This window comes from Peromyscus eremicus, chromosome 14, assembly GCF_949786415.1.
Source record: "Peromyscus eremicus chromosome 14, PerEre_H2_v1, whole genome shotgun sequence".
Classification (NCBI taxonomy): Eukaryota; Metazoa; Chordata; class Mammalia; order Rodentia; family Cricetidae; genus Peromyscus; species Peromyscus eremicus.
The window spans coordinates 64,078,115-64,087,388 of record NC_081430.1 but is presented as its reverse complement, the minus strand read 5'-3'; the positions used below and the strand labels follow the sequence as shown (position 1 = coordinate 64,087,388).

At 46.9% G+C, this 9,274-nt stretch overlaps 1 protein-coding gene across 1 annotated transcript in view; it reads right to left on the bottom strand.

Annotated features, from left to right (window-relative positions):
* Ptprn2 (protein tyrosine phosphatase receptor type N2) overlaps positions 1-9,274 on the bottom strand; it is a 749,243-nt gene that overhangs the window by 24,935 nt on the left and 715,034 nt on the right. The window contains exons 18-20 of the mRNA XM_059279385.1: positions 7,211-7,330; positions 6,260-6,426; positions 1,326-1,379 (exon numbers count right to left, since the gene is read on the bottom strand). Coding sequence (XP_059135368.1) covers positions 1,326-1,379; positions 6,260-6,426; positions 7,211-7,330 — 341 coding nt within the window. The remainder of the gene's footprint in view (positions 1-1,325; positions 1,380-6,259; positions 6,427-7,210; positions 7,331-9,274) is intronic.

Sequence of the window (9,274 nt, the reverse complement as noted above, 5' to 3'; positions counted from 1 at the left end):
CCTGTGTGAACGGTGGCCCGAAGTCATCTCTCACTAGGACCATGTGAGACCATCTCCTCCCCCACGTAGATGTTGCCACTGTGTCATGTGAGTTTTTAACATGCTTTTTCATCAAGTGGGAGTTTGTTCTCACACCCCTGGCATCTTTTAAAGGAAGGATGCTTCACGTGTAGACTTCTAGCAAATCCGCTGCGACTTTAGGGGAAGCATCCACTGAGGACTTCGGGTACCGCTCCAGGGGTGCCGGGTGGCCCCAGGCAGTTCTTTCAGGTGGACAGTCCTGTCTCTGCTTTCACAGCTCCCAAATGCTGTAGACAGGCCAGGCTGGGGGGAGGAACACTTCACACTGCACTTTAGTTCACATTTGGACATTGGGGACAAGGGACTGCTGGTGACACCCTTGAGCCCAGTGTGGCCCACTTCTACACACGGTACAGTTTCAGAACACTTTAAGAAATCTTACAAAAATCTTCCAACAAACTATAACTTATCTCAGTACATTTATGGGTGAAAGATGCTTTGTTCTGCATTATGAGACACAAAACCACAGGCTATTTTTCACTCCCTGCAAAGGCAGAAATATTTGCACAGACATAGACATATGCACACATGTGTATGCACACACACACTTGCACACATGCACACATGTGTATGCACACACACACATTTGCACACATGCATACACACACACACACACACTCACACACACATTTGACGCTTGACCTTTAGGGTCAGATCTTCTTTTCATTCCAGGCAGAAAGGAATGTTCTATGAGACAGTTCTAGAAAAACAGAGTGTGACTTCTTCACCATGGACAGTTGTCCAGTAGAGACAGAACAGCTGGTCTGAATATGCTCTGAATTCTCACTGAAGTTTTGCAAGACTCAGCCACCGAGAGCAGAGTGGTGGCAGCTAATCCCTGTCTTTACAGACTGTTCCCAGTGTATCTTCCATATGCTTGACCCCTTTGCACAAGCTTGTTTCCTTTTTAACTTTTCACCTTGTGACTGGGATAAGCACATGTTTGAACCTGGGTCCTCAAGGTTTTGTGGCACCATGAGGGTTTAAGAAAAAAATAAGGCAGGTGTATGTGGGCATTAGAAATAGGAGACAGATCATGGCACTATTTAGTCTGTGTGCAGTGGCAAAGACCCACAGCTTCCTCTAGCCAAACAGAATGGCAAATTAAGTTTATTCCTGTGGCTTCCCTTAGAGAGACAGCTATATTCATTCACCAGGCAGTCATAAAGCTCGGCCCACACTGTAATTGTATCTGTTATATTTTGAAACAGCAAAACTTAGTCCATGTTTAAAGTTATACTTGCCTGCAATGAACAATTATTGGACAAGAGCGGCCTCGGTAGCACTTGTTTACTTTTCTGAAATAAAAAGAGATCAAAGTTATAGGGTCAAGCCGACATGCTGTCATCTGAACCACAAACAAGCCCCAGCACAGAGTCCAGACATCTAAGTAATTTTTGTAATAGCCTGTTTGGACATAGAGGTGAGAATTTACATATCTAATTCGATGACTTTTTCCCTTTCGATGGCAACTTGGTAAACGAGCTTTAAAAACACATCTTACACATCCATAGTGAATGCTTTTTCTCCCCTCGCAAGGGCGAACTCCAGGCTTGGGCCACAGGTACAGGAGCCAGGGTTCTGGCCTCACCACCCCAGGCCCTCTCTCCCCCCTGATGTGTCCCTAGGTGTGGCTCTGGTGACTGGACTCCTGTTGGGAAACTCTGAGTTTTGTACCATATGCTCAATATCTCTCATAGTCTGTTCATCACACTGAATATAACATCATTACATCTAAAAACAGCATGCTCTGATGGTTGAGGTGAGGGTATGTAAATTATGGAGAACACTCCAGGGAGCTCAGGACAGTCTTTTCTATTTTTCTAAATCAAAGTATTTTTTAAAAATAACTTCACTGTACAGGTTTAGATTGGCAGATATAAGCACTAGCAGTGAGATATTCGAGGTATTGTTAACCAAACCATATCTCAACCAGAGGGCTGGTTTCAATTCACAGTACAGGCTCCAAGATCTATTTATTTTTAATTCAGAAACAACTAAACAAGTTTTCAAGGCACATTAAAGTTGTCTGTAAAATATTCTTATTAAGGAAAGTAAAGACAGGTTCTGAGTTTGCTGGAAGGGGAAAAAAGTGTGATGAGGGTGTGTTCTAGAACGTGCTGTGTGACCTCCTCCAATGAGACTCACATTAAGGGGGAAAAAAATGACAATACAGGAAAAAATGTTTCTCCTTGAACCAGAGATGGAAATATGTCACGTTTCTTTGCCTTCAAAGCACTGTGACAGAGAGTGGAGAGCGGAAATCAATCAGGTGTGGCTGCGGGCTTCCAAGCAGAGAGGCCAGGTGGAGGAGGCAGCAGCCTGCGTCCTAAGGCCTGTGCACTGAGTAGATAATTTAGTGTCAGGCAGCCGATAGCAGAAGGCTTTTCTTTTTTTTTCCTTTTTCGACTTCCACTGCAGTGTTACTAGACTTAGGTACTTCTGATAGAAGTCTAAATCCCCCCTCCCCCACAATGGGACCAGCAAAAATGGGAATTGAAGGGCAGATGCAGAGCCTGGATAAGATGCGCCCCCCTACAGACAGGTCATGTTCAAAGCTCTGTTCAGGGCACTTGTTCTGTGGCTGCTTTCTAATCTGTAAAAACCTGCAGCATCTTAGAGCCTCGGGACCACCCACAGAGGCTCCGAAGAGGGGGAGCGCTCAGAACCATGAGGGTGAAACAAGTGAGCTCTCTCCTGGCCCTTCTGAGGGAGCCTTTTGTGGCCAGGGGTGTGAGGTGCACTGTGGGGCCTGGAGGATGTCAAAGATTAGAAGCAAACTCCCTGAGCAACGGCACCCCCATACCAGGGTGACCCCCAAAGGCTTGGTCCTTGGAGAATAACCATATTTGAAAGCAGACCAAGTAAGCCTCTCCTGCCGAAGTCCCCTGTTCCCTGCTGGGCTCCAGCTCTGACACACATGAGTATTAAAGCCAGAGCATGAGGCTGCTGGCTTGGTAGAACCTGTGCATAGGGCTGAGGTGTGGCTGCAATGGAACCCTAGCCTGGCAGGCACAAGCCCTGCAAACCCAGGGACCAGGCCCACTGAGTGGCTTTCTTCTCAAAGCTTTTTCTCTTTATGCAGAGTTTCCCTGCTAACAGGAATGACCCTCAGTCACACTGCATGCTTGGCTACTGTGGGTTAGGAAGGTGTCTGCATGCCCACAAGGTGGCCAGTCATCAGGTTTACTCTGCTCTGCTTTCCTGGTGGGGCTAAGCATAGAAGATGCACATGAAGAAACACCACAAGGAATCTGTAAGGCAGAGCACCGTTAACTGCTCAGCACCCACCCATAATTTCTCTAGGTAAGAGTGTGACCCAGGTTAAGTGGCTGCCACTCAGATCTCCACTCCCCGTGGCCCCATCTTCCTCTACAGGATGCTTAAGGTATGTTTTCTTCAGATTGGTTGCCTCAGGAGGCCTTTGAGAGATTTCACTGTAATTTTCATACCCACACCAGACCCACCCTGTGCCATATTTACATGCAACCCTGGGGCCAGGTAGGAGACATGGTGGAAATACTTGTGGCAGTATAGCTTAGAACTTTATTAACAAAGAATCATGGGTTATTACAGCGTGAAATACCACAAATAGAAAAGCAAAAAAAAAAAAAGAAAAGAAAAAAGTCACACATGGAGCCAATGTGTTCATCCGAGGACCTGAGATGCGGGTGCTGGTTATTCATGAAGATGAGCAATACACGGTTGTCTCATTTAGGTCTTAGACAGGTCATCAGTAAGCGAGGTCTCCAACATTGAGCGGAAATGGATACTATATGGACTTTGGCAGGAGGATTTCCCAGAGAAGGAACCGTTAGCAATACAAACCAACCCTTGGTCACTGAGTGAGAAGGAGTCGCCATGCAAACGGACAGCAAGCAAAGTCGGGTCGTTAGAGGCTCAGAGAGGGGCCCCGTGTCCCTGCAGCAGTCACAGTTTCCAATGATCACTTTTGTGACTATGCAACTGGGCTCATATTACTAGCTGCAACATCACAAAAATGACACTGGCCACCGCTAAGTAGCTGGCAAAGTAAGGGTTTGTCGGTTTGACAGTGAGCAGCGTTAGTGGATGCATGGAACACAGCAAGAAGTGCGGAAGGAGGGAGGAGGGAGGGGGAGGAGGGGGAGGAGGGAGGAGGGAGGGGGAGGAGGAGAGAGAGAGAGAGAGAGGAGGCAGGAGAGAGAGAGGTTTGTAGAGCCAAGCCCTCACATGTGACTCTAATTATCTCTTAGCAGTTTCTCTTTAAAATGTAAATGTGTGCCCCCTGGGCTCCAGAAACAGTTAATTACACATCCTGGGTACCTGACACACACCCCAAGCCTGCTGAGAATGCTAGGCTATTGTTACAGCACTAGAAACCCTCCCCTGAACAAGGTGGGGTCCCCAAAGGTGGCTTCCTCCTATCCCTCTAGCTGCTGGCACTGGCAACTCATTTCTAAGCCAGGGTAGCCCGGGAGAGTGTGGTCATTTGTGCCAATTACCCAGGGTGGTGTGAAAGGGTCCTCAGCTGGGCTACTGGGTCCTGCCCAAACTGACTTCAGCTATCTACCTTAACGGAAGCCTTCAACACTGGGCTGAGAGTCTTGTTTTCTTTATAATGTAAACAAACCTTGGACCATGTCTGCTTAGATAGTTTCTGGAGATGGAGAGACCTGGGGATCCTGATTTCTCCAGGATGTGTCCTGAACCCCGAGGGCTGGATATGGGTATGTTCCATTCCATATATGAATACAGACATGGGCCCATACACATATATGTGCAAACCCCTTGGATGAGCTTGGAGACGGGTAGTGAGTGAGATGGGCAGCCATCTGCATAGCTGCATCCACTTTGCCAGTCATGAGCAAGAGATTCTATGTGTGTCTTAAGATTCTATGTGTACTGGGAGGGGTCTAGTGGCCAGGAAATTAGGGTGGGAGGGAAGGAGTTGTGGACAGTGGCTGATTTAGGATGTTCTTGGATTTATGAATGCACCTATAGGGGAGGTAACAGCTGGGTTGGAGCCATTGGCCTTGATACCAAATCCCTGTCTTTTCTTAAACTCTGTCATGTAATTTCTTTCCAAAGAATGATTCAGGTAAAGAAGTTTTATTCCCAGCACTTGGAAGGCAGAGGCAGGCAGATCTCTGTGAGTTCGAGTCCAGCCTCGCTTACATAGTTCCAGAACAGACAGGGGCTACGTAGGAAAACCCTGTTTCCCCCAATTTTTTAAAAAGTGTTATCATAAAAAGCTTAAGCATTTGTAACATACACATTCAAGTGTACAGGTCAATCTTAGCACCATTTTCTTCTCAATGCTCTCCTTTCTAACCTTCCTGCAGTTAGAACTGTCTGTCTTATCATCTGATGGCACCACATTCTGTAAAACACTGGGCCCTAGCTCTCTAGTTCCCTGTCTGAGAACTTGTTGGGGGGGGGGGTGGGCTTCCGGTTAGCTACATGTGGAGTACAGAACTTGGCACTGACACGGATAGACAGCTGTGCACTCACCACTTTGGGTGGCACTACCCTACCACCAGTGTGATGTGCAAACAGCACGCCTACCTCACATTTGGCTTTGTTTCACAATGTCAGTATCTTCCTGTAAGAAAGTCTAGCATTCATCTCAACAGCTCAATAAGGACATTTTGAAATGAGACAGTTGTTTTTTTCCCCTTTGGCTGACTAGAGCAACAAATGACAAAACAAGGCGCATTAAAAAGACTGTCGGTTTCAAAACTGTGTTCAACATATAAACACATTCATGGGCTGACTATATTTTTAGGCTTTTTAGTCAAGATTGCCCATTCTATAATCTGGCCTTTGCCTGATGAGATTTCCTTAGCCTGGCTGGCAGATGAGTAGCCAAATTAGAAATCTGACTTTATTACCAAAGCTTCATGGAATATAAATCTCGGGTGGGTTGCAGAATCTTGTCAAATTATGACCACACTTCCAGAGTTCTACGATGCCTGCCCCCTCACATCCAATAGCACTAGTGATGGAAAGTGACTCATACTGACCTCAGGCACTGGCTACACCCTTTGCCCTCTCCCTTTCTCTTCCTGACCCGTCATTGTGCTGCAGCTAGCGTGGTAAAAACCCTGAGACTTGGCCCCACCCACATGCCCTTGGCCTGTCCGGGTAAACTCCCGTCGCATTCGTTTGCCAGCATGCAGCATGCTCTTCGTTTTACCTGCGGAAGTCCAGGAGTGACCTCGTGGAGGAAGGGACTCCCTGGTCATACCAACTCAGGAAGTGGAATTGGGTCACCGTGCGTGTCTCATTGGTCTGCAGGTTCTTCAGGTAAAAGCTCCTCACCAGGAAGTCCTGGCACCAGATGTGCTCAGAGACCAGATTGACCTGGTGGGGACAGGAAAGCAAAGCATGTGAGCCCAAGACTTACAGGAACACAGTGGTGTGTTTGGGGACACAGGGGAACAGGCTGAGGAGACAGACAGGTGACATCTGCTTTGCCCCAGCTCTCCTCCCCTCCATTTTCAGTTTTAACTGGTATAGATCAGGGAGCACAAGACTCAGCGGACACCGAGGGGAGGGCCCTATCTCTCCCCAAGTTAAAACCTATTGCCTGCTAGCCATATGCTGTTACGGCTACTGTCAAGCCTCTAACTTGATGTACAAACAACCAAACAAGGCATTTGAGTCCTAGCTTGAACACCGCAGTTACTGCCTTCACTGTAGTATATGTAGGGAACCCAGCGAGAGAAATCTGCCCCTTACAAAAAGGTCAAATACTATAGACCCCATGGCTCAGGCAAGAAAAACTGCCAGCCACTCAGACATGGGCAGTGTTCTCTGTGAGAATGGACCTTGCTTGGGATGCTTATTATTTGGACCTGGGCCACCTTTGCATGACAGGCATTTTTTTCTTCCCACCAGCCTTTAGAATTATACAGCTGTGGAAAGGAATGCCTACATTCACTCCTGAGTTGATCCCTAACTGTGTAGCTGTGTTGGGCGTTGGGTCTCTATCAGCTGTACAACACCTGACCCCCTCTGAAGTCAAATGTGCTAAAGCCTTCCCTGGGGATGTCCTAGCCCCATAGAGCAACTGGCGGGGTTGTTGATGAGGACTAGAAATCCGTGCTCTTGCCCAGGCCCCCGAGCAGGCGCCCCGTCCTGGTACCTCGTAGACGTGGTAGAGGTTGGAGCCTTCGTCAGGCCAGTAGTGGTGGCACTGCCGGACGCCATTCTCCGAGAGGGGTGTCAGCATGACAATGACTGCGCAGCCGCTCTCCCACACCATCTGCAGACGACACAGAACTTGCGGTTACTACCCTTAGGGACAATTATCCCACTCAGGGGGAACTCGTGTCTCTCTCCTAGGATCCTGCACCGGGCAGCTGCTTCACACCTCTGCACACACTAGCCCCATCTTCTACAGGTTCCATGAGATATTAAAAAAACCAAACCACTCAATGGGTTTCACCCTCAACCAACAGTCTCACTATGTGGCCCTGGCTGGCCTTGAACTCACAGAGATCCATCTGCCTATGCCTCCTGAGTGCTGGGATTAAAGGCCTGTGTCACCATGCCCAGCAACTTTTGGTCTATAAGAGAGACTTTCTAGAACACAACACAAAACTGGCTCAGACTGGACACCGTTTTGTGAGTAGACTAATGGCGGCTGTCACGTGACTCCTGGGGAGCCACCCTCCTATCAGAAGTGGGTTCTTAGGAAGAGTATGACAGATCCTGCTCCCAAACACTGTGACACCATTCAGATGACAAGGATCCAAGCCTTAGTTAATAATTTACAGGAGCCACATAAAATTGATCTAAGCCACAACAAACACACAAATGCTTGTTTGTCATTCGAGGAAGCCCCCTCAGTCACCACTTTGCAAACAGAAGCCATCACTTTGAGATGCAAACCTTTGTGTTGAATGTTGCGGGTGATTTACAAGATTGTTACCCAGGCATGGCTGTTACAGACTTTCCTCAGCACGGGACAGTATGCTCCGAGTGAAGAGGGCTCTGATTTCCCTGCCATGCTCCGAGCTAACGTCACAGAAATATGTACAAGCAACCGTGTTTAGGTGTAAAATTGGTATCCAAGAGAGCTTTTGCTTCTTTTAAATGCAGATGTAAAAATCCGATTAAGGTCTTGTTATTTAAGGAACACACGAATCTCACACAGAAAATGCTTTCTCATCGCCATTCATGTTATTAAATTACTCCATTAAATTCCGTCTTAGAAGTCAGACGTGTGTGCAGTGTTTTCTCCTTCCATATTGATTTATATTCCCGTGGGACTGAAACAGTCAATACTCTGAAGGCGTCTCACTGTGTATCATTTATATTGGAATTTAATGGAAACCTCCTGAAGTATTTACGAAAAAGCCCGCAAATAAGTATGAATCACACTTGAGCCCACACACCGCTTTTTGCCTTGGTGCCAGTCCGGTAAGATGAAAATTCTAAGCGTGTTTCATACTGTAAGCTTTCCAACCTGCTCCACCAAAGTCAGGGCTCCCATCACAGAACGATTTACTGTGCCTTTGGAAAGTGGAGGCGCTCATTGAAGCCATTACGAAAATGAGGAGAAACACAGATTTTATGAGTGTAATAAAAATACAATGATCTAGACCATAAACCATCTTCTAGCACTCTGCCTGCGCTGCCGGTGTGCAATGTTACCAAGCCCTTCATTTGCAGAGGGGTCCTCCAGGTTCCACAGGCTCTCTGATTGGCTCACACACATAGCGCTTCCTTTCAGGGTGCCTGCCTGGCTCTCTGAAGATTTGGTTAAGATTAAATCCAAATGAAACTTAATTTAAACAAACAATCTCAAAGGCACCCTGAGGGATAATATTTCTTTTTAGGTCAGTGTGTATAAAGGCAAAGAGGGAATTTACTAAATCAGATAGATTGTAGCCTGACTGGGCACTGATTTCACAAGCTGCTTGTGGGTCTGACGACATTTCCTTGTGTCCCTTCCTAGGCAGGAAACCTGGACCCTCACAGCCTGCCTCAAGTCTTGGTCTTCATCAACATTGTCTGCCAGGTGTAACCCTATAATATGGTAAACGATTTTAATTCAGATTTTGGGTGGGGATATGGAGTGCTGTAAGATTTCAACCAAGTCTATTTCAATTTCTCCATATTTCTTCATCTTGGCAGGTTTCTCTAAACCATAAATCAATATAATTTCTCACGTTTCTGGCACTTTTGTTTGAGCACCAGAGAA